At 43.5% G+C, this 25,462-nt stretch overlaps 1 protein-coding gene across 3 annotated transcripts in view; it reads left to right on the top strand.

Moving 5' to 3' along the window:
- Positions 1 to 23,797, top strand: part of Slc12a1 (solute carrier family 12 member 1) — a 78,162-nt gene extending 54,365 nt beyond the window's left edge. For all 3 annotated transcript variants that reach the window (XM_050134455.1, XM_050134454.1, XM_050134456.1), the window contains 7 exons: positions 8,111 to 8,254; positions 12,284 to 12,415; positions 12,952 to 13,063; positions 14,417 to 14,503; positions 20,317 to 20,452; positions 22,473 to 22,540; positions 23,500 to 23,797. In XM_050134455.1, the coding sequence (XP_049990412.1) occupies positions 8,111 to 8,254; positions 12,284 to 12,415; positions 12,952 to 13,063; positions 14,417 to 14,503; positions 20,317 to 20,452; positions 22,473 to 22,540; positions 23,500 to 23,635 (815 nt within the window). In that variant the 3' untranslated portion in view covers positions 23,636 to 23,797. The remainder of the gene's footprint in view (positions 1 to 8,110; positions 8,255 to 12,283; positions 12,416 to 12,951; positions 13,064 to 14,416; positions 14,504 to 20,316; positions 20,453 to 22,472; positions 22,541 to 23,499) is intronic.
- The last annotated feature ends 1,665 nt before the right edge of the window (positions 23,798 to 25,462 follow it).

The following is a 25,462-nucleotide window of genomic DNA, read 5'->3' as shown; positions in this document are numbered from 1 at the left end:
TCAGTTGACTTTCTGTTGCCTGCAAGACATGGAACTCTCAACATTTCTTCAATACCAAGTCTGCCTTTTGCTGCCATGTTCTCTGTCATGATAATAATGGACTGAACCTCCAAAACTGTGAAAAATTAAATGTTTTCATTTGTAAGAGTTGCCGAGGTCATAGGTCATGGTGTCTCTTTACAACAATAAAGACCCTAACTAAGACATAGGTTTAGTGGATGAGTAGAAGTTAAGTAAGCAATGTTGAGGGACAGAAAAATAATGAGACTTGAGAACAAACATCTCTTGCCTGGAGGTGAGCGTGAAGAAAGGTTAAGATGAGGGACAGGGATGGGTGGGTATGTGCATAGCCAGAGCAGATCAGTACCACTCAAGGCAAAAGTAGGAGGCGAGCAATGCTGAGGGCTTCCCATGCTTCTGCTGTACTCAAAGGGTGGGCTGTAGTCTGTCACCAGTGAGAATCCTCAGACGGATGTAAGTCAGAGTATAATGGTTAAACTTGGCTTATAACGTTCATACTATTTCAGTCATTTGAGGCATGACTCAAAGAAGTCAAGAATGGAGAAAGAGATGTCACTTTCTCCTGCATATGTGACATCTAGGTTTAAGTATATATATATATGTTGTAGGAGCTGTGGGTTGCATTCCTGCCACTCTGCTCCCAGCCGTCTGGCTAGCTTATGCCTGAAATAACAACACACAAACTGTATTCTTTTAAACACTGCTTGGCCCATTAGCTCTAGCCCTTACTGGCTATTCTGATATCCTGATCAACCCATCTCTAATAAACTGTGTAGCACCGGTCTTACCGGGAAAGATTCAGCATGTCTGACCTGGCAGCTTGCTTCATCACGTCTGCCCAGAGAGGGGAAGCATAGCGTCTGAGCTCACTTCCTCTTCCTCCCAGCATTCTGTTCTGTTTACTCCTCCCACCTATGTTTTAACCTATGAGGGCCAAACAGTTTCTTTATTATAATTAACCAATGACCTTCCTCCATCATATATACATATATGTATACATATATGTGACATGAAAACAGAATGGGGTATATTTGGAGGGAGAAAGGAGACCAGTGAGAGGGGCAGGACAGACAGCAGAAGGTAGTCGGGGGTGGGGAGGACAAATATGACAAATATGAGCCAGGCACAATAACATATATGTATGAAACTGTCAAGAGAAATTCATTATTTTGTAGACTAAGAAGTTAATTTTTAGAATTCAAGGGTGGAGAGATATATACAAACATTCTAGGAGTGAGAGTTGATGATTATAATTTGCTTTGAAATATTTTACCAAGGAAAAAGACTGTAAAAATGTGTGCTTGAAAAAGAGTTCTACAATAATGGAAACAAGGGGTGTTAACAGCCCAAACTCAGAAATCACCTTCAGGGGTGAAGAGAAAAAATGCAGAATGAAAAAGCATTTTGGAGACATAAAGAACAGCACTGGAGTTTGATTGAATGCGTAAGATATGGGACAGGGAGCTGTGAAGAAAAAGATACCTTGGTTGACTGAGTGCCAGAGTATCAAAGGAGAAGGGCAGCGTAAGAAGAGGTTTCAGCTTTAAGGAGAGATGTGTGTCTCAACTCAGAGTCAGTGGGAAATCCTGCTGGGATGCTCAGTAGGTGGTCAATAGTCTTAATCTGCCTGCATTTGAGATCCAGACTTAGATGTTTCAGACTAAACTGTGCCTCAGGAACCACCGAGTTCATATGCCAAAGTCCTAACCTCAGCGCCTCAGATTGGAACTGTCTACAAAGATCACCTTTCATGATGTAATTAAGGTAAAACAGGGTCACACTGATGGACCACAATTCAACTCTTCTAATGCTCTTACAGAAAGAGATTAGGGCACGGAGCTCGGCATTACCGTGTTGGAAGCACCACCAGCAAACTAGGCCAAGTGGCCTTGGGTAACTACCTCAGTTAACACCTTGCTACTGGAATTCTCACTCCCAGAACTGTGAAAAACAGACTTCCCTTGCTCAAATCTCTTTAATGTGGGATGGTTTCAGGGCTATCCCCAGCAAATGAAGGTGGGAAATCAATCGTAGGTAAGGTGGAAATAGAAACTGCAAGAATGCAAACACTGCCCACGAAAGAAGCTATGAAGGAGCCAGAAAGGGGCCAGGTAGCTGGTGCCAAGGGAGCCGTAGGAATAAATAACCAACATTGTTGGGGACAGCAGACAAGCCCAGTTAGGGTGAATGAAATAAGATTAACATGACACAGATAATTGTAGTGAAAGAGATTTCTCTAGAATTATAGTGTTGGAATCCTCATTCGGGTCTTATTTAGGCAGCTTTATTGTTGAGGTGTCAAGGGAGAAATGTCCCTGTCATTTCTAAGAGACACACTTCAACAGCAGATTTCCTGGTCCTCTGGCTCTTATGATCATTACGCTCCCTCTTCCAAGATGTTCCCTGAGCAGAAACTGTGCTGTGGATCTATCAGTTGGGGGTGGGCTCCCCACCATCATTCATTGTGGATTTCTGTAATTCTTCCCATCTATTATAGAGAGCCGTTTCTTTGATGTGGGATGAAGACCACACTTAAGGGCATAAGTATAAGCCCTTCCAATCAGTTAAGAATTGTGCTGGCTTAGTAAAGTGGCAGTAGCAGGCTCTCCTCTAAGATTTATGACCTAATTAGTCCTGGATAGTGGCTAGGTTTCCAGTACCAGGCATGATTTCCCTCCTGTTGAGAGCGTCTGAAGTCCGATTAAAGAGCTGTTGGTTACTTCCACGATATGACTGCCACTGTTGCATCTTTAGGGACATCTTACCACTCTGTTCATTGTTGTGCTTCATAGGCATCACAGCTGGGCAGGACAATTGACTGCCTCCCTCCCATGGGAGCGTGCATAGAACCTTCTAGTACTATGAAAGCTGGTTCTCAGGGAGAAGGTTTCCTGGTCAGATCCAACTCAGATCCTCTGAGTCCTATATACCATCTATTTTGATTTTTTTTTTCTGGCTTTGGTGCCTTTGAGTTTTCTATCTAAAAATGAAAAAAGTATAATTTGTATTTAGTTTATGCATTTGCTTTATGTATTATATTAGACTGATGTGTGTGATATAGCTGAAAGTCATGACCGCTACTTCTTACTGCTCCAGGCACCAAAATGCACCAACTGTTGATTTCTGTGGAGCAATAGAGCCGCTAGATTCTGTAAATGTACCCCAAAAAAGCTTGGCACTGAACTATAGCTCCTTTAAGCTTCCCAAAGAAAAAAGTGCTATTTCGACCAACGTTGATGTTTGAAATATTTCTGCTTCTTAGCCAAGAAAGGGAAAATACGGTTGGATACTAATTAAATAATTATGAGTACCAACTACCTAGGTAAACAAAAATGCAATGTCACTCAAATACACAGAGAACATGTGAAAAAAAATGTAAGGACAGAAATTAGCTGATGCCACAGCTCCATGCTTTGTTATGAAGCACCAACAATTTATGGCATAAGACTTATATTAGGTTTTGGATTAGAAAGGAAACAAACTTGCAGTTGGTTATATTATATTATAATATAGGGCTTAATACGAGCCTGATAAATCTTCAGGATTGCGAAGAGGATGTTAATTATAATCATCATAGCTTTCCCAACGCGGGCACCGCAGTGTCCTCACGGATTATAATTTAAGGGGAACATTAGCAATTCAGAGCCCATCTACCACAGTTAACAACGCATTGGGTAGAGATCAGCTTTCTAGGTAATTTGCCCGCTAATGACAATCATCTCTGCACTGTGCCACAGACTCATATGAGAATAACTTTTTGTTTAAATAAGATCGATGCTCATAACATTAGAACTTGCTCACCACAGCAAGTCGCCCAATACTGATGACTAATAGTCTTCTAAATAAATTAATTTATTGGCTGACAACACACACACAAAAAGATGTGGCATGTCATATTTTTTTCACATTCCAGAGGTATTTAGCAAGTTTGCCAGTTACAACGAAGTATCCAGATTGCAGCAGTAGTAAACAAAGCGATAGAGTATGAGTCACAATTGAGTACCCTGTGTAAGTACTGCACGATTTATGACCCGCTCAGAGCACGGTGATCCTGCTGTGTCTGATTGAGTGGCTTAGCAAAATAAAGACAGATGGCCTAGCAGTAAATAATTGCTTGATTGGAAGGCAGGGCCGCGGGACTGCTTCCTGCCTTCCATCCAGCCTGACTCCACCTGGGGCTCAGCAACTGAGTCATATAAGCATTTGTGGCTTCAAGTTGATTGGCCAAGGAAAGAGTTGTAATTTAATAATGAATATAGAAAAAGGAGGTTGTAACATGGGAGGGGAGAATGGCTGCCCTCTGGCTCTCTCTGCTCCCCATCCTGCTGGCCTTTAGATTCAGGGCAGAGAGTGAACTATAAACCCCTAAATGATATCTTTAGAAAAACATGACACATTGGAACATGAGGCCATTTTGACAACTAAATGAATTTCAAAATACAGTCTCTCCGACTGGTTACCCTGTGGTCAGATTGTGAAGCGCTTAGGAATGTGATAACCTCTGTTCATAGCAGTTTGGGCACATCTGGCCTCACTAGAACTGTTTTGGGGTATGCAGAAAGAAAGTTATTCAAATCCTGCTCTCAACTGACAACCTAAAGGCCATCTACTTTCACCATTATAGCCTTGGGAAATCTCTCAAAATCTATGAAATCAAAGGGCAGACAAATAGCATGATCAGGTCACTGAAGCACAGTAAGGAGCAGCAGTTCTCAACCTTTGGGGTTGAATGACCCTTTCCCAGGGGTCACCTACGTGAAGACTTCTAGGCTGCAGAGGAAGACCCTGTCTCAGAAAAGAAAGAAAGAAAGAAAGAAAGAAAGAAAGAAAGAAAGAAAGAAAGAAAGAAAGAAGAGGGAGGGAGGAATGAAGGAAGGAAGGAAGAGAAAGGTAAAGAAAAAGGAGAGTAGTTCTGGTATAGAATAGAATGAATTATCTTTAATGTCAACTTCATGGCTCCCCTGAATCGCCTCCTTCTTGTGACCAATGATGACTTTTGTAACTCATTTTCCCAGTATCCCTCCCTCTTAAATGTCTTGGCAAAGTCTACTCCTCGTTCCCGGTGCAGACCGAGGTATGCAGTACACCAGTTATAATTCAAAACCCAGGTCACCCAAGGGGCGCTTCTGGTTCACACCGCAATGTGAGGAGCTACACGGGAGGGCTCCTCAATCTATCTCCCACGGAGCAAACGGTGGAGAGTCATCTCTAATGAAGACTTGCAAGCCTACTGTGCAGTGGAGATTGCACCACTTGTGGCCCTGAGACCCAAGATAGCTAAGCAAGCTAATTTTAGCCTCCAGAAAGATTGTACCAGTTTGCCTGCTCTACAAGGGAGCTAGTGGATTTGAAGCATAGGAGCAGACTTTTGTCTGTTGCCTGGGCCTGGGATTCTACAGTTTGCTTGCCCTGGATAGGCTCTGGACTCTTGGAACAAACGGCTAGAGTCACTTGGAGTGTTCTCGGCCAGCTGGCTCCTCTGCAAAAGAAGATTTAAACTATCTTTGCCCAAGCGGAGCACAGTTAGTAGCTAAACACAAGGTGTGCTGGAATCTGCCAAAGAAAGAAAGGGGAGCTGCCCCTCCTCCCTGCAGCCCTTATGGTCACCTCCAAGTAATTTACAGCTAAGCTCCTGGAAGAGGTCTGGAAGAGAATGTCCCAGCTGGAACTCTGAGGCAACCTCGCATCCAGCCCAGATCTTTAGAGCCCTCCCTAAAATGACATGTTCCAGAACCATCATTGGTGCTGTGGTTTGCCTTGGTACCCTGTGCCTGCAAATGTTCCACTTCCTCTCATGGAGAGGCGGAGAGGCTAACAGTTTTTTTTTTTTTCTTGGTTTTTCGAGACAGGGTTTCTCTGTAGCTTTGGAGCCTGTCCTGGAACTCCCTTTGTAGACCAGGCAGACCTCGAACTCACAGAGATCCGCCTGCCTCTGCCTCCCGAGTGCTGGGATTAAAGGCGTGCACCACCACTGCCCGGCTGAGGCTAACAGTTAATAGAAACAGTTGTAAAGTAATTCTAAGCCGCAAAAAGGTCTTCCTGCTGGGAAACACCCAGATTGACAGCCAGACAGAGCTCTTTGTACTTAAGCCCTGGCCTTGCTGGACGATAGCCATGTAAGCTATTAAACTTTTGGGGGCTTTGGTTTCTTCATCCACAAAATGAAGAAAATCATAGTAACCCTCTCTGAGCTGTTTGGAAAGGAAGAAAACAAGGTACCCAGAGAGTACCGTGCAATAAACAGTGTTAAAACAACTCCCGGCCTGAGAAGACCCATTTCCAGAAGGCACACAGATACATGTATAAAGAATACATTGCTGCTCTAGTCTCTCTGAAGCTCCAAGGCACTCTGCTGTTTCATCTTCTTATGAAGCTCAGAGGGTGGAAAAGGAAAGTATTCTGATCTTCCATTCCACAGGAGTAAAGGCCTGAAGTCACAGAACCACAGCCGAGCTCCTCTGGGTTGTGGTCCCCTCTGCAATGTAGACCGTCCTCACCTTTTAATATCAGTGCAAGCATGACCCGCCTGGTCTTTAAGACCATCAGCTTCATTCCCAGTCTTTCTACCGCCACTTATCATGAGAACTTTTGAAGCTTCGGGGAGATCACACGGGTGATTTGACTCCAAATCGCGTGCCACCGGTAAAGGATTAATTGCTAAGACCTGGAAAGGGGCCGGGTGGTTCTGTGGAGCTGGACAGATTTAGCTAAGGCGGAATCGTCCCTTCGCAGATAGATAAGGCGGTGGGTTCTGAGAGCTGACATTTACAGAAGCCCTAGCCGGGGTCTGTGACACTGAATCTGGTTTTCTGCCCTCTCCCTTGGAGCAGGGCTTATTCCCCATGGCTGACTTCTCAGCAGTCAATGAGATTTAGAAGATCTGACAGAAATTCGAGAATATGCTTGTTAGCTCAGCACTGTCACGTGACTGCTTATAGCCTCTTACTTGCCAAGGCGAAGGAGAGATTATGTATTATACAATATAGAGAGATGGGGAGGAAGGGAGAGAAGTCAGCTAGGAACTTTCCAACATGGTCATAACCCAGCAAGGCTAAAAGGCAGCCAGATGTCACACCGAAGCCTGGAGAGTGGTCCTGAACCTTCTGGAGGAAATTTTGCACAGTTTGACTCTTGGTTTACACGCAAGTGTTTCAAATGACTTTTCAGCCATCTGGACTCCGACATTCTCCCAGAAACCTCGGCTTTGGCTCTTTGCCTTTGGTCACTCACTCCATAATGCTATTTTTTTGTCATTATTGTTTACTTAAGAGACACAATTAGTACTGGACATTCGTTCACTGCAATCTGTATTCAGAGATCAGAGAAGCTGATTCTAAGACCTGATTATATTTCCATAATTCGCCCCCATCCCATTTGAGACAGTCTTAGCATTGCCTGGGCTGGCATCACGTGTGGAGCCAAGGATGACCTTGAATTCCTGACTTTTCTGCCTCCACCTCCCCAGTGCAGGGATAACCTGTGTACACGAGCATACCCAGGTGTCTGTCTGCAGTTCCTGAGTTTTCTGTTTCAGTTCAGAGCCTTGCTGTGTGGGATGCATGCCCAGCAGACTTCTGCAATATTGTCACTTCTGCTGGCTGAAAATCTTACCTAGTATCTTAATCATTAGGTCAGTAGTTTAACAGTGACATCATCTCACTAAATCGGGTTTTCTGGGTGATGGTATAAAGGCATCAATATGTAGTAGTCTTTAATCCCAGCACTCCTGAGACAGAGGCAGGAGGATCTCTGTGAGTCAAGGCCAGTATGGTCTACAAATCAAGGTCCAGGACAGCCAGTGCTGTTACACAGAGAAACCCTGTCTCAAAATAAAAACAAACAAAAAAGTAGCCTTTCTTGCCCTTACAAATAAAAGCCCCATGGCTTCATGCATGGAGCTGTTTCTCCGAGCAGCTGTTACTACGTACTGAATACAATTTACTGGAAACATTACTTTGTAATGATCGGGGAAAGAAAATCATACCATCGCGTTGCCGTCTTATTGCATAATTATACGAAATGCCAGACCTGTCTTATTCGTAAGATCGTTCCTAGAGACTTTGTCCCTGACTGTGTCTCCTCTCTTCAGATGAACTGGAGAAACTGGAGCAGGAGCGGCTGGCTCTGGAGGCCGCCATCAAAGACAATGAGAGTGAGGAGGGGAAGGGAGGCATCCGGGGCTTGTTTAAGAAAGCTGGCAAGCTGAACATTACCAAGCCAGCTCCGAAGAAAGGTAAGTGCCTTTAAATCTTAGGAATAAGACTTCAAGATGAGCACAAAGCTGACCATCACGAAGGGGTCAGAAGGAGCATCTAAGACACTGAGTACGGGCAGGCACTGAAAGATCTCTTCCAGGAAGGACGGAGGAAGCGCTCTACACCACCTTACTGAACAAAAACTAATTTTAAAAAGTGGTTGCCCAGTGCCCATGTAGACTGGGTGCCTCAAAATAGAACTGCCTGCTGAGATAGAAGAATAGAAAATTAAGAGCCAGTAATACCCATCAGTTTTATATATACAGTCCTCACCTTGCAGACGTCATGTCAGGGTCATACAGTTGGCTAGTGCACGAGGCAGACAAGATACCGCTGGACCTGCTTCCGGGAAGGCATCTGGTAACTGACCAGAATGAGAGCTGGTGCTTCGCCTGACACTGATTGCTTCCTGTGGTTTTGGTTTAGTGGTAAACTTATCTCTGCGTGTCTGGAAGACATCCCGAGGACAGAGGATCAAACATGAGAGAATTTGTTTAAAGTTGCAGAAATGGGAGATTTATTCACTTGCTTTTGAAAATTGCCTTCTTTCCTAAACGAGTCTATTTGAATTTAATACGGCCCACAGCGGCCTCTGCTGGCACAAAATCAGAATACACACAGACCGCCTGAGGTGGTCGCACACTGTTAGTCCAGTGGCAGTAAAGCCTTACTGCGGCTTTACCAGCTCCTGGTTTGTGCTGAGGGCCAGCCTGGAAAAGACCACGCCCTAACCTGTAAATAGTTCGATCCCATTGACTTGTTCTAGTGCGTGTAGCCCAAGGTTGAAAATTTACCTGTGATCTTAGAATGACAGGAAATATAATTTGTGTCCTACAGACTCCGGGAAGCTTAATATTTCCCACTAAGTTTTTTTTAAATGATTTATTCTTAATTTATGTGTACACGCAAGTGCCCAAAGAGGACACCAGGTGTCTGGAGCTGGGGCTAGAGGAGGATATAAGCTACCTGACACAGGTACATGGCTGCTGGGAACTATACTTGCATCCTTGGAAGAACAGCAAATACTCTTAGCTTCTGGGCCATCTCTCCAGCCCCTTCCCATGAACCTTAAAATATCATTTCTCTCCCAGTATGGTGGCGCACACCTTCAATATGAGCACTCGGTGCAGAAGCAGACAGATCTCTGTGGGTTTGAGGCTAGCCTGGTCCACAGAGTGAGTTCCAGGCTATCAAGAACTATGTAGAGAGACCTTGTCATATATACATTCATGCATACACATACATACATACATACATACATTCCCATGAGAATTATATATTTGAATCTGAAGTTAGAATTGGTATAAAATTAGTAATAGGGCCCTGCGAGATGGTTTAGCAGGTTAAAGTGCTTGTCACCGGGCCTGATGACATGAGTTTGTCCCTGTAACCCACAGGGCAGAAGAAGAAAACTGATTCCGCCAAGTTGTCCTCTGGCCTCCGAGTGTAAGCCGTGACACACGTGTGCCCAGACATGCACACGTGCAAAATAAGTGAAGGTTTAAAATGTTTAATTAGCAAGAAGACTTTTAAAAATCATTTCTTTTTCCATTTGACCCATTTGCCATATGTTCCAGCTCAAGCCCAAACCTGCAGACTCTCCTAATAATCCTTCCAGACGCTTTGATTTGCACGGACGTAAGGGCAGAGCTTGGTCCATTCTACAAATAAATTTGCTTTCTCTCTCAGCAGTCCTAAGGATATAAAAACAATATGCGCTTGTTGCTTTAGAACTGACGGGCCCAGACCGCGGCAACAGAGGAAACAGAACAAAGTGTCTTCAGAACACACTAGATCAGAGAGGGAGCTCTGAAGGGGCTGTCAAAGCTGCACTGAGCACTGCCCTGCTGCTGCCTCTTTGCATTAGAGCCATGAAGCAACAACTCTCAAAGGCGAGGAAATTAGAAATAATATAGACAGCATGCCAAGAAAACTCCAGTGACAAGAGTTCTCTAGGAAATGAGCCTAGTCCCCTGATGCTCCTCTGCTGTGCCCGTGTCAGAGTCAAAACCACTCAACATGGGGCTGGAGAGATGACTCAGTGGCTAAAGGCACTGGCTGGTCTTCTAGAGGAGCCAGGTTCAATTCCCAGCACCCACAAGGCAGCTCACACCTGTAAACTCCAGTTCCAGGGCAGGTGACATCCTCAGCTCAACTCCGAGAGTACAGGGCAGGCACATGGTACACAGACATACATGCGTGTAAAACACCCACACGCATAAAAACAAATAGACCTGGGGCTGGAAAGATGGCTCAGCAGTTGAGAGCAATGGCTGCTCTTCCAGAGGACACGTGTTCAAGTCTCAGCACACACATCAGGTGGCTGTAATCCCAGCTCTGAGGATTCAATACCTCTGACCTATGTGGGCAACTGCACTCGCGTGCACATAGTGCACACAGTGTGCATACTTACCTACAGACACACACATACTCACATGTAAAATAATAATTTAGAAAAGTATTATTTACTTCTAAGAATTACATATGCATCCATCCTTAATTAAAACTCAAAGCAGTTTTTAATCTCTATGTATCCTGGACCTTTTTCATATCATTCGCAAAAATCCATACAACTCAAGGGATTTTGCTTTGCTTCTCAGAACTCTTGAAAAGGAAATAGATGTGAACTGGGATTATAGAAAACTACCAACCAGACCTTTGTGGAGTTTATGACAAAACTGTGTTGAAATGAGTGAAATTTCCAATGAAAGAATAGTTTTTACATGTGTGTGGAAGTGTGTGCATGTATGTAAGAAGTTTGTACATGTGTATGGAGGCCAGAGGACAGCCTTAGGCATCATCCCAGGAAAGCCATCCATCCACTTTGAGGCGGGGCCTCTCACTGGCCTAGAGTTCTCCAAGCAAGGCAGGCTGCTTGGCCAGTTAGCCCCAGAAACCCCCTCTCTCTGCCTCCCCAGGGTTGGGACTGCACACACACGACACCTCTCATGTCATTTTCTCATGGGGTTCTTCGAGGCCAGCACTTTGGTGCCTAAGTGACCTTCCCTGTCCCCTATTGCTCATCTCTAGAAAATTCAAGTCACCACACGTTCTAGTTTAAAGTAAATCTAAAAATGTTCCATTCTAAAATTTCGGGAGGTTGGGGATCTGTTGATTTTCATCTGCTGCGTTCATAATTGGAGCATAACCAGGCTAAGACATCCCACAAGAAGCTGTGTGTGGCCCTCTTCTTCTAAAAGGAATGTTTTTATTAACATATGTAGAATTCGGTTCCATTATAGCGTTCTTTCAAACAAATGTTCTTTGTATTGTTTCTCTCCCACTTTGTCCCTCTCCCATCCTTCCCTTGTACCCTTTTCTTCCCTGGTAGCCTTCTTCCCACGTACGTATTCCACGTGACACTTTTTTTCCCTCCTCCAAACCATCCCCATAGACACTGCTTCTTCTTTAACAGTCTCCTGACCAAAAACAAGATAGAGCAAAAATCACCTTAAAAGAGGAAATAGTTCTTAACTATTTCCAATAGCTTGTGATTTCGGAGAGTTTTAGCCTATCAGAGTAGAAAGGACGAACTCCTGTGGCTTCATCTTTGGCAGCAGGAGCTCAAGACAGATACTATTCACATCAGGGCACACCAGAAGTGGAAGCCAGGCTATAACCTTCTAAAGCCCACCCCTCTCACTGAACTACTTTCCCCAACTGTGCTGAGCCCCCTAAAAGCCCCTTAGTCTCCCAAAATAGCACCAATCAGCCAGGGTGGGGGGAACAGCAAAAAATATAAGCCTGTACATTATCTTTGAAGCTTAAGTCACTATACACCTAAGTTATAATTCCATCGTGAGATTATAAGAGATCTAAAAACGATGCACTTCTTTAGAATAAGAACTGTCGGCAGAACTGGGGGGCAATTCTTTCCTTAGTTAAGGAGGGTGAGTTAAATTATGGAGCTCAGCTTTGTAGACTGGAGCTCAGAAGGTTAACTGGAAAGTCACCTTGTGTCTGTCCTCAGAGGACAAACAGATACTTCACTGTGTCCTTCGTTTCAGAGGGCAACATCAACACCATCCAGTCGATGCATGTCGGGGAGTTCAACCAGAAACTGGTGGAAGCCAGTGCTCAGTTTAAAAAGAAACAAGGAAAAGGCACTATCGATGTGTGGTGGTTGTTCGATGACGGAGGTAAGCTGTCCAGAACGTTCGCTAGGGAGCTAGGGAACTCATTTCTGAGTTCCTGAAGGCCACAAATTGTAGCACGAATAACAAAAACTCAGAGACAGATATTGGGGTTCAACCTGAAGATCAGAAAAAGCAGAGCAGCCAACCACTGGCTCTTATCTCTACCTCAGACTGAAAATGGGCGAGCCTGCCTCCAGAAATCTTCAGATTGAGACTGAGAATGCGAGCTGTCTCCTCCCGTTTTAGATTCCTCTCTAGTGCTGGGATTAAAGGTGTGCACCACCACCACTGCCTGGCTTCTGTGGCTATTGTGGCTGCTGGGATTAAAGGTGTGTGCGACCACTATCTGGCCTGTATGACTGACTAGTGTGGCTGCTTGTTCTGATCTCCAGGCAAACTTTATTTACTAAAACACAAATAATATACCACTATAATAAATCATTTAAGAGTTATGATAGTGGGAATGAATAAAAATAATGCTCTCATTTTTTCTTTCAATTTCTTTCATCCTTCCTGTTGCAATTTACTCTTTATTCCAGGGTTAACGCTTCTTATTCCATATATCTTGACTCTCAGAAAAAAATGGAAAGACTGTAAGTTAAGAATCTACGTTGGAGGGAAGATCAACCGTATTGAAGAGGAAAAGATTTCGTGAGTAACTTGTGGCTCACCTTGCTGGTCCTTCTGAGCATGGGCTGCTCTGTTGCTGTCATTTTCAGTGCTTTAAATACCTTTGAGCTAGCCGGGTGTGGTGGCACATGCCTGAATTCTCAGCACTGGGGAGGCGGAGGCAGCCAAATCTTTCTGGGTTTGAGCCCAGCCTGCTCTACATAGCAAGTTCAAGGCCAACCTGGACAAGTGTTGAGTTCTGGCCAGCTAGGGCTACATAATGAGACCCTGTCTCAAAAGAAAGAGAGAGAGAGAGAGTGAGAGAGAGTTCTAATTAAAGTTGATTCACAAATCTTTGTAGATTTTTCATTATTGTAGCCTCTTGAAGCCGATGTGTAGATGTGAGAAAAACAAGCATCCAAGAGCATGGTGTATTCATATGTGCATATGTACTCAGAATTGTCATGGAAAGCCTGGAGAGTCAACATCAGCAGCTCTCAGTCCTGCATGATGGGCTAAAGTCCTGAGCTCTGTACCTTCCAGAAACTGTGCAATAATAACAGGCCTCTCATTCCATCAATTTTCATATTTTCTTTTTCCTCCCAGGTGAATGGAATTATGGTAAACACACACATATACTCACATTTATAATAAGGATATAAGGATATTTATAAATTTGCTTTAAATGAAGATATCACAATGCTCATACAATTATATCACATATATTGATTCCTTTAAGAGGTGGATGGACAGATAGATATAAAGAGAAAGAAACAAAGAGAATAACAAGCCAAATTGGAAAAAAAAAAAAACTAAGCAAATGATAAGCCTAGGAATTTTTTGGATCACCTTAGAAGACTTCTGTAAATTTAAGTTAAGATTACTAATTTCCAGGGGTGGTGGAACTACACTGTAGTTACCATTTTGTCAGCAGTTTATAAAAGACGTCCAGCAGTAAGAATTACCTGTTCTGTCTGACTGATGGCAAGGATGGCTTCACATTCTCTCTCATGAAGATGAACGCGGAGTTCCCTTTGTTCTCTTCTCTGTATCTTCCAGGCTTTCTTTGTTTTTATTTCTTGGATTCATTTTTATAACAAGGTGTCTCAGAGTGTGTTCTGCTGGCCACACTCACAGTCCTCCTACCTCAGTGCCCTGAGATGGCCGGTATGTGCCACCATGATCACCTGCAGGGCTGGCTCTATGCCCTCGGTAGAGTGGCTTTGTCCATGACGTCTCCAACAAGTGTGCTAACAAATCTCAAAACTGAAAAGCCTCCATCTGGAAGCTATACTGATTGCTTTTGATGCCTTAATCAAACACAAAGACAATTTTGATAGAAAGTAATTACATAGACACTAATGATGTTTTTTTTTCTATCTCTCTCTCTTTCAGAATGGCTTCTCTCCTCAGCAAATTTAGGATAAAATTTGCAGACATCCATATAATTGGAGACATCAACATCAAGCCGAACAAAGAGAGGTGTGAACTGGGTAGTAGGCTCTTTCCCAGCCCCTGCTCCTGTCTCGTCTTTTCCGCGTTGCTTAGCAAAGGGCTGGAGATGTAATGTACGGACTGTAGCATCTTCTTGACAGATATTAGAGAAGTCTTTTCCATAACTGCGGCCCAGAGCCATCAAGTCCGTTTTAATGGAGAGAAGGAAAGGGCCCCCATCCCAGGGATGTTTTAGGTTCTAGGTACTAAGGGATTCTATGCTTAGGGCTGTGAACTTCTGAGAGAACCTCTAAAACTATCTGAGACCCAGAGAGGTGGTTGAAGCCCCACTCCCAGAAAACTGAAAGTTCAATGAAAGGAGAAACAATCATTGAAACGTCTTCAAAGCTTGACAGCATTCTAACCCTTATCAACTGTTGACTTTCTCAACTCCATTGTTATATTAGTCATTAACAAAATGCCATAGGCTAGGTGCTTTGTTTCTCGGTTCTGGTTGAGCAATCCAAGAACAAGATGCTTTGGGGTGTATGTCTGTTGAGGATTCTCTTTCTAGCCTGAAGCTGGTTGCATCTCTGTCTTCATTTTTTTTTTTTTTTTTTTTGGTTTTTCGAGACAGGGTTTCTCTGTGGCTTTGGAGCCTGTCCTGGAACTAGCTCTGTAGACCAGGCTGGTCTCGAACTCACAGAGATCCGCCTGCCTCTGCCTCCTGAGTGCTGGGATTAAAGGCGTGCGCCACCATCGCCCGGCCTATGTCTTCATTTTATGGAGAAAGAATTCTGGCTTCTCTTTCTCTTCTGCTAGGGTACGAATTCCCTTGTGGGGCCACCATCCTTACGACTCTTTCTAAAGTGAAGTGCCCCCTAGAGGCCCCACATCCAAACTTCACCACATTGGGGGTTTGATCTTCCTGGTGTGAACGTCAGCAGACAACAAAACTTCAGTTCATAGCCACAGCATCTGAAATCTATTGGTATCGCGGGTTGTATCTTCACAGGATATCCCAAAGGTGCAAGGAATCACGGTCAATTATAAATTAAATGAACTGCCTAGACTTGCAATTTAGCCATCACAAGACGTTTTCAGTTGTTTAAAGTAAGCTATATTTACTGTCTCTTGTGGACATGATTCAATGCATTTGACTTAGAGTAGACTGGAACCCACAAAGAAAATCACGTAGTGGGATGTGAAGACTTCTAGGCGCCTTGGGTCCTCCACTGCTGTTGGGTCTTCTTTGAGCACAGTTTCTGCTTCCTCTGGCTATTCTTGGCAAGCCAGAGTTCTACAATCTCCAAGTCTTTTCACCTCTTCCCTTCTTGTAGTATAGTGTTTCCTTTATGAACTTGATAAATATCTAAAAATAGTATGACTTAAGATACACTTTTTATGGACCAGATAAACTCAAATTTTATATTGTTTAGGGTGTGCGTGAGTTCGCCAAAGCTATGGGTCAGGTAGAATGCTTAACAGGGCACCTCAGCTGTGATAAGAAAACTGAAATTGCTGGGCCAACCAGATATGCTCTGTAACATTTCCTTGTGTCCTGCATACCTCAAATCCCTGACATTCTTGGGCTTCTGCCGCTATAAACACGTAAATAAAATAACATATTTACAATTCCCATTGGTAAGTGGGGATGCTGTTGTGAGCAGGCCTGGCTTGTCGTGCCGCCTCTTCTCATTTGAAGAGTTGTAGCTCACTGAGTCGATGCCTCCGTGGCATTTGCAGCCGTGTGACCCCTCAGTCTTATTGAGTGGCTCTAGTTGGTAGAGATCGATCCTTCAGAGCAGAGCAAGTCAAACAATTTTTGCATGAACCCCTTCGTGGTAGGGTTTAGATAGCATTATAAGTCAAGGTCAAGCTACTTTCTGTTGTCTGGAGGGTACCACTGGTTCTCTTCAAGCCCTTGCTCAATGCTGAACAAAATTTAGCCGCCCAGCTCTTGAAGGACTAGAATTTGTCTTCATTGTTTATCTTTGTAAATAAGCAGCTGTTTCTCTACCCCCTTGTATTTTCACCCCTCAACCTGGTTTTCTCTCCTTAATGCTTGTTTTGTTTTTTTTTTTTTGTTTTGTTTTGTTTTCTGTGTCACGCCGGCTAGCCTCCATTCAGCAGCTGTGGCCACCACCCTGTGTTCTTACCCTTTCTGTTCTGTCACTGAACGTGTGATATGTTACCTTCCTTAGCTGTCCTCTCCACTCTGGGAGAACCCGCGTGTCATAATACGGACCAGCTTTGCCTTATTTGTCCCACACTGTTCTCTTCCTGGGGCATTTTCACTTTTTGTCCATGTGTCTAAAGTTCATTCCAGAGACCAAAGAATTCTGGTGGCTAACGTATACGGCCTTGAGAAAAGGAGCCCATCGGCCAGGAAGAGTGCTCAGGGGAGCCTTTCTCCTCTCTTACCCTTCCACCACACTCTACCCACACCGACGTGTAAAATACCATGTACCTTGCTGGTAACTCAGGTCCCACGATTTGAAAGTAGCCCTAGGTTGGAACAGAGTACCTGTGGCCTCTGATAGCAGGTCAGGCATGTTTGTGTTACTCTGGGTAGTACAGTCAAACAGAGAAAACTCTTGTAGATGGATGTAACTCCAGGCCATTGAGCTACACCATCAAGAGAATACTGTCTCAGTTTCAATGCCCGTGGTGGCCTTCTTAGCTGGGCAGTCTTCACCACCATTAACAACTGTCCCCAGATCACTATTTTTGTCTTGCTCACCTGGTGTTAAACAGGGTGGATAACAATTTGTCGGTGCTTGGCTTGAGGAAGTCTAGTGTTAAAATATCTTTCAATCTTCTTTAGCAAATCATGCAGCCACCATGAAATGTTGGTTAGCCATGTCGGAGGCATTTTGTCATAGAAACCTTATCTCTACGTATGGGAAGAGCAAGGGTGAAGATAGCACAAAAGCCAACTAAATGAGAAAATAATTGAGCCTAGGGAAACATAGGACATATTGTGGTTAGAATCTATTTTTATTGTATAAACTGAAATAAAAGTCATGGGCCAAAGGAGAAATCTTTATATGGAAATCAAGGAGAAATTGGAAGCAATTAACTAGATAATTTAGCTTAAAGATGCTAGTGCTAGAATAATCTAAAAACAATCACAAAATGTTACTTTGAAAGAGGAAATCTTATGTGGACAAAGGTTAAAATTTTAAATTATTATCACACTTTTGAGATTAAAATACATCATTTTCCTCTTTCCCTTTCCTCTCTCAGGGAGAAAGTTTTATGCAGTCAAAATAGTATTGAACTTTGGTGTGAAGAAAGTGATGGAGAAGGCAGGAAAGCTATTAGTTAATTAAAAAATCTGAATTAATCCTCATTTATATTTAACAGCAGATATTACTTGGCTGAGAGTCAATTAAAAGGTGCTTTAAAGAAAGATCAGTTGGGGCCTGGAGAGATGGTTCAGCCAGGAGCACTGGCTGTTCTTCCGGAGGAATGGGGTTTGAGTCTTAGGACCCATATGCTGGCTAATAACCATCTATACCTCCAGTTCCAGGAGATCCAATGGCCTACTCTGCTCTCCCTCATCACCCCCTTAGTGTGTTTCAGTGCGAGTTAAAACACCTCATTGTGAGTTAGATGACAGAAATTAGTGTCACACATAATTAAGTACAGGTGTAGGCTGGCTTTCCGCTAAATGACTTAGAAAATAAACTTCATAACAAAGGACTGATTCTCTCTCCTTCTTCCCGTTCTCCCTTTTTGTAGAGAGCTGCCAATCAAAGTTCATTTAGCTTATAAAAAGCAAGATGCCTGACGAGAGCAGCTAGGACTCCATACTTGTTCTTGTTCATTCGGTGGGAGAGAAAGCATCTCTCCCTAGTTAGTGAAGTCAGGCTCTTATACTCTGCTCAGGATTCACTGTGCCCCCAAAAAACAGGGCCGTTCATGGGAGGCACCATAGTACTGGGTGTATATTAGTGCAAAACTGCCTAGGCTTCACTCAGTCCTTGCAGAAAGCATAGAGATGTGTTAGCATTGGCTGATGTTGGATGGAACGCTTCTCACCCTGGATCCTGTGGAAGCAACTACCAGTTTCCGCTCCTCCTGTTTCTTTGGAAATCATCCTTACGCTGTATTTTCTAGCCAGGCTCTGGATGAGGCACAGAGAGACTCAAACTGTTCCAAAATAAAAATGTGTAAAGTTTAAATATGGTTTTCTATCCTGAAACCAAGTTCTGGGGCTGGTCAGCACAATGCTACCTCCCTTTCCCGATGGTGTACCCACACCATCACCCTGGCTCTCGGTGGCCATTGTCACTTCCTTCTGTGGGCCAGATTAGCTCTAAGAGGGAAGTAGAAACCCTAGAGCAATGATCCAGGTTCTGAGGCCAGACTGCATCTCACTGACTGTCGCCACAGCCCTCTCAGGGTTGACACCGTGGGAAGCAATAGCAAATGAACGTATTGTTGAAAGAATAATAGGGACACTTCAGTTCTCTTGCTTACCCATTGTCTCCCCGCTCTCTACATGAGTCGGCACAATAGGAGTCTATTGCATTCGGTGCCTTTCAGTGCTTTACAGGGGCCAATCGGGCACTCCTCCGCCCTTAACAGAGGCCAACCGGATACCCCTCCGTCCTTTACAGGGGCCGACCCAGGTACCCCTTCGTCCTTTACAGAGGCTGACGGGTACCCCTCCACCCTTTACAGGAGCCGACCAGGCACCCTTCCGTCCTTTACAGAGGAGAACCAGGTACCCCTCCGTCCTTTACAGAGGTTGACCGGTTACCCCTCATCCTTTATAGAGGCTGACTGGCAGAGAGACAATTTTACTCCCTTGTAATCTCTGCACTTTTATCTGCAAGTCCTAAATCAGGCCAACTGATGAGATAATTAAATTCATCACTTCATATTTTAATTTCTTAACCCCAAAGCGTATGGGTTCTAATTATCATTCATCCCGAAGTTACTAAATGGTAAGTAAGCTAAATTATATAAAACCAAAGAAAATTATTCATCATTGAAGTCTTCTTAAGCAGAGCTCCGAAGACTGCTCCTTCCATAAATTAGAAGCTTCACTTTGTGCCGTAGTTAGAGGAATAAATCTTAGGAGATTATCATGTAAGACAAGAATGAGATTCTTTTTGCAATTTTTTAAATGTTCCATAGCTCAGACGCCACTTCTCGCCTTCTCCTCGATGATTTATTTTTAGATGCCCTAAGATGGCCTCAGATTTTTAGGCATTAAATGTTATTGATTTTTGTCCTCTCGCTTAACACAAACATGAATAATAGTCATTTGAAAATCCCAGGCAGCAACATCAAACACCAGGACAAGGACACCATTATTTTCCGCAGACATTTTTTGCGCTAGAACTGTTAAACCTGTGAGAGCCCAGGCTAGGCTATTTTCCTATCTGCCCAAAGTCTCCCAGCAGGCGTGGGCATTGTCAGTTGACGGCAGGTGAGGAGGACTCCCAGCGCTCAAAGAATGGAGGTCATACTCCAACTACAATAGCTGAGAAATGTTTCCCCTTGATCTGCATTACAAGTGGAGACTCAGATGTGGGCTTCAGTGTCTATAGCATAAGTGGGCTTTTGACTACATTCTGCAGAAAACATATATGTGGAATAATTATTATCTCCGTGTCCATGAATTAATATTATTGATGATCCTTGCAAACTAACTGGGCCTTCAAACACACGGGCTGCTTGCTTTGACTAAGGAGGGAGGCCTCTGCCCACGGTCTCGCTCACAGTGTGTTCCCCACAAAGGACTCTTAAAAGATTTGCATACCATTCAGCTCCGATTCTTTGCATCTGTGATATAACAAATCCCGTTTCCCGCTATGAGGCCTCCTTTACAATTCCGATTTCAGCTGGAAAGTCTTTGAGGAGATGATTGAACCTTATCGGCTCCACGAAAGCCACAAAGATTTGACCACTGCTGAGAAATTAAAAAGAGAGAGTCCGTGGAAAATTACAGACGCAGAACTGGAAGCCGTCAAGGAAAAGGTAAGGACCTGTCTTCCCTGGTTTCCACTTCGCTGTCTAATTAGCGAAGAGGAAACAGCGGTTGGTTTTTAAGAACCGATCCATCAGGTCAAGCTGCCTTCCTCAGCATCCCAGGCGCCCACATTTTCAGGGACATTTCGCTCATATTACTGGATACAATCATTCAGAAAACATTTTCATTTTTTTTCTAGAAAGAAGCCTATTTTTATGTTTAACAAAACAAGTTATTGGTCCATACTGTGAGGTCTCCTTTGAAATGTATTTTTATTAATCTTAAGATAATTCTTCATTTAGGCATATAATGTGGATCAAGGCAAACTGACCCACAATTTAAACAATAACAAAGACCCATAACCTGATAAACACAGCTGTGAAAAACTAACATAAGTATCTACAGAAATGTTTGATGCATTGGTTGGAATAATGAGCACAGATGTTGTGCCTGGACTAACAAGATAGCTCATCAGGTGGCCCGAGCTCAGTTCCCACATCCCATTGTGGAGACAGAAAATGGATTCATAGAAAGCTGTTCTCCAACATCTACAAGCTCACTGCAGCACTCACACACACGTCACACATACACAGGAATAGTGAAATAACTGTGTGTGTGTGTGTGTGTGAGTGTGTGTGTGTGTAAGTTGCATCCGGCGTCCACGGTGAGATGAATGTAAAATGATGAGCTTTTCTAGATAGTGCAGTGGCCAGGAATTCCAGCACTCTGGAGGCTGAGGCAGGAGGCTCACAAACCCCCAGCCAGGCTAGGAGAACAGAGAACAATCATAGGTTTCTCTGACCTTAGTGTCCATTGAAGTGGTAGGCAGTAATATAATGGAAAGAACAGGGGTGAAGATTTAAATACAAAGCTCAACATGTTAGCTGGTCATTAAAGGACAGGGATCACATGAACTTGTAGAGGAAGAAAATATTAACCCCTTCCAGTAGTGGCGTAAACAGCGCTAAAAGAGAACAATAAATTGTGTGTGTGGTTAAGTACCCGGTCTTAACAAAGATATCACATATAATTAAACAAGTCAGACACATGAACCTAGTTCTGAAGCAGTGAAATGCAAAAATGAGCATTAGTCTGAGCACTGTAAAATAATTTTCCAGTGACTTTATTGGTGGCTTTTTTCTTGAAACTGTTATGCCCAGATCACAGAGCCCCCCCCCCCCAAAGCCAACTAGGAGACCAAATCCTGTATATAAAAGCAAAGAGCCTTTATTCTTACATAAGTTTGCAAACTCAGACTCTCCATGTGTTCCACGTATTGGAGCAATTGGAGAGCCCCGAGGTCAGATGGGGTTGGGTTTTTATAGAAGCAAGGGTAGGGGTGAGGGATTTCTAAGGTTCAGGACCCCTGATTGGCTGACATTTGTCTAGGGGTGTCCTGGTGAAAAGCGATGGATGTGTGCTGGCAGGTGATTGCATCTACAAAGGTTAGAACGTTAGGAATTTCCTTTTGAGGCTCTGTTCCTGGGTGTTACCTGGGTAATCTCAGTTTGTGGTCTTTCTTGGAACCAGGTATTGCCTTAGGGTAAACTACTGAGACTCAGGCCTCTATTGAGCTTGTCATGGCTGGTCCTACAAAACCAGTATAATACTAATATTACATTATCAGGGGGCTTAAAGGGAACAGGTTAGAGCACAGCCTGCTTTCTTAGGCTGCCAAAGAGATAGCAAGATTCAGTTGGTCTTCTTCAGATGAAAGCCTGTTTCCAAATCCTCCGTTTTCATCTTTTTTGTTTTTGCTATCTATGCTGTTCTACACCCCTAGACACACCCTACACCCCTAGTAAGCCACCACGCCACAGCGACAATCCACACTCACTCTTTACATTTCTACAATTGCCTGTGAAGCTTTACAGTAAATCTTCGTTTTTCAAGTACATTCTATTTTTTCTTAGTAATGACTTTTAAAAGTCATATCTTCTGCTTATTCATGACTTGAGGTAAGACAATAACTTCTTGTTCATAATTCTGGTGGAGCCGCACTGAACTCAGTCTAAATACTGTCCACAGAGTTACCGCCAAGTCCGGCTGAATGAGCTCTTACAGGAACATTCGAGAGCCGCCAACCTGATCGTGCTGTAAGTGTTGCCGGTGCGGTCGCCTGGTGGGGAGAAGGGAAAAGCTGAGTGGACTGATTGGACTGAAGGTCCAGAACTCCTCCTATGGGAGTTGATAAGTTGGAGCGTGTGGGAGTTTTGGCAGTGAAGGAAGACAATTGTCACTCTAAGACAGGGATGACCAAGTTCTGTGAACTTCAGCAGTATGTGGTTGGACTTGCTAGTGGTTCTACAACAGCCGTGGGGCCGGGAGCGTGTGTCCATGGTCCCATATGACCAGGCTCCAGAAGCCTGGAACTCTGAAATCCCTCCCAAAAGCCCAAGCAGGCCACAGGGCTCACAAGCTTCCCTTGATGGGTGCCCCTGAGCTGTGGGTGTACACGGCTGATTTCCTGAGTGGGTACTTCCGAGCCACGTGTGTCGTGGCTGACAGTGTGGGAAGAGATCACCATGAGTTTTTATGTTTTCGTCCTTTCTCCCAGGACCCCACCAACATTACTCATGTAATGGAGATTGGTGCTAAAACAGGAAAATGCCCAGCTATTTTATTTTTACCCCATGAACTGACCTATATATGAAAATATATGTATCTTCAAGCACGGTGTGGCCTGGAGAACTGCCACTTCTAATGGCACCCCCCCCAAAAAAAACAAATTCCCAGGAGATATTGGAAAGAAGAGTAACTTTCTCCATAGAGCAATTTTTTGTTTATTAAATTCTCTGTTTAAAAAAAATCAGAAGTTATAATTTTATTTTGTCTGTACAATGACTAAGCCATTTTTTCTCATTTATACATGTTTGCATTATCTGAAGAATACATCAATTTAATTTCTGTACTTAAAATAATTGCAGTGCTCTTGTTTGAGGGGGATATGATAAACATTTCAGGCTACCAGTTATTATTAATTCAGAAGCACAGATAATGTCCCTTCCCACTGTAATTTTTCTCTTTGCTTTTAATTTGTCTTCAATACTGTCAGGAGCCTTCCAGTGGCGAGAAAAGGATCTATATCGGATTTGCTGTACATGGCGTGGTTGGAAATTCTGACCAAGAACCTGCCTCCTGTGTTACTGGTTAGAGGAAATCACAAAAATGTCTTGACATTTTACTCCTAAAGAGTGAAAGATGAGAAATGTTGCATCTTGACATCTAAATATGAAATGCATCTGGTACTTTGTGTTCTAAAACCTCGTCTATAGATGTACAAACCTCCGGAGACTAGTCTACCTGATTCTACATAAATGTTGTCTTTAAAAAAAAAAAGAGTTTTTACTAATGAGAGGTTTCCCCATTAGTTTAAGGCTCATCGAAAGCCATGCCACTCCTAGAGAAACACTTAGTCGCAGTTGCTGGTAAACACGAAATTAATAAAACATCGCTGGCATGCTAATCTGGATGTGAGCTCCACGCAAACCTAATCCCATTTCTGTGGAGTCTGCACGGCCCGGCCGCAGGCCTCAGGCCCACAGCAGGCTGCCCATAAGCGCTTATTGACGGGCTGGTATGGGGACGGCAGGTGGCAATCACAGGAAAAGACCTGCTGGGTCAGCGGCCCGATTCTGCTTGGCCTCCTGAGAGGCTTATGAAGATTTAAAAATCAATAACTGAAAACTTTGCCAAGGACTGGAGTCTGCGGAATGTTCAAATAAGTTAGCTAAATACGGTTTATTTAATGCGGCAGAGAATGTGCTTACAAGTTGGTTACAAGATGGTTGATATCACACAGGGCTTGGGTTTGGGTTTGCTGCCGGCTGAAGGTATTTTAGGCAGGCAAGTAGGAGACACATGTTCCACTTAAATGAAATCCAGGCGATTCTTAACATAGAAATTCTAGTTGTCTTCCCTACTACATATTTTTAAATGTCTATCTTAATACTACTTTGCTCATTTTTTTCTCTAATTAAGTGGTTTGCATAGATGAAATCATAATAGATGTGTCATTGAAAAATAATCTCATAAATTTTCAATCTACTATTAAAAATACATCCAGACCATACATGTATTTACTTCCTATAGTTCTTATATGGGCTTTAAAGAATAGCAAGACAGGGGCTGGAGAGATGGCTCAGAGGTTAAGAGTATTGCCTGCTCTCCCAAAGGTCCTGAGTTCAATTCCCAGCAACCACATGGTGGCTCACAATCATCTGTAATGGGGTCTGGTGCCCTCTTCTGGCCTGCAGGCATACACACAGACAGAATATTGTATAACTAATAAATAAATAAATATTTAAAAAAAGAATAGCAAGACATAAATGAAGAAACTTGTAAAATTTAAGAATACAGGTGATGATTCTTCTTCTTGATAGTGTGTCTATAATATTTAATCACAGAAAAAAATTGTTTATCTGATAAATGGCTTGTTTTTTGTTTTGTTCTGTTTTGGTTTTTTTCTTGGCATATTTTGACTATTCTGGGGAAACATGTGGGGGCAAATTGACCTGAAATAAAATCGTTAAAATGCTTTTGCTTTGACAAAGTGGTGTATTTTACTTTTCTGTGATTGAAATCAACGACACTGTGCCATGGTACATAGGTATGAGCCTGGATAGAATACTGCATCCTGTGGCCACACCTGCAGCCTGTTTAAAGCTGGGGTCCAGGGTGAGTGCTTCTAGGCCTAGCTGTGCTCAGAGGTTGGCAGAGAAACAGAGGCAAGGAAGGAGCAAGACCCGGACAGCTGGTGTCCCTTGTCCACCTATGCTCGGCTCACCCTACGGATATGAAGCTTGAATGACTAGTGACCTGGTGGAAATGACCCTGCTTCAGTGAAATACTAGAGCAGGTCTTGGGGAAAGGCAAGACGTTTACCACTGAGCAACACATCCTCCTCACAGTGAACCCTTGGGGGTGGAGGAGCCTGGAAGTGGAGCGGGGAATGGTGGAAGCAGTGATGTGGGGACTAAGGACTGGCTTGCCCAGCAATCTGGAACAGGGATGTTCCT

This window comes from Alexandromys fortis, unplaced genomic scaffold, assembly GCF_014885135.2.
Source record: "Alexandromys fortis isolate MF-2015 unplaced genomic scaffold, M_Fortis_MF-2015_v1.1 scaffold_6, whole genome shotgun sequence".
Taxonomy (NCBI): domain Eukaryota; kingdom Metazoa; phylum Chordata; class Mammalia; order Rodentia; family Cricetidae; genus Alexandromys; species Alexandromys fortis.
The sequence above is the reverse complement of the archived record's forward strand: the minus strand, read 5'-3'. Positions and strand labels throughout refer to the sequence as shown.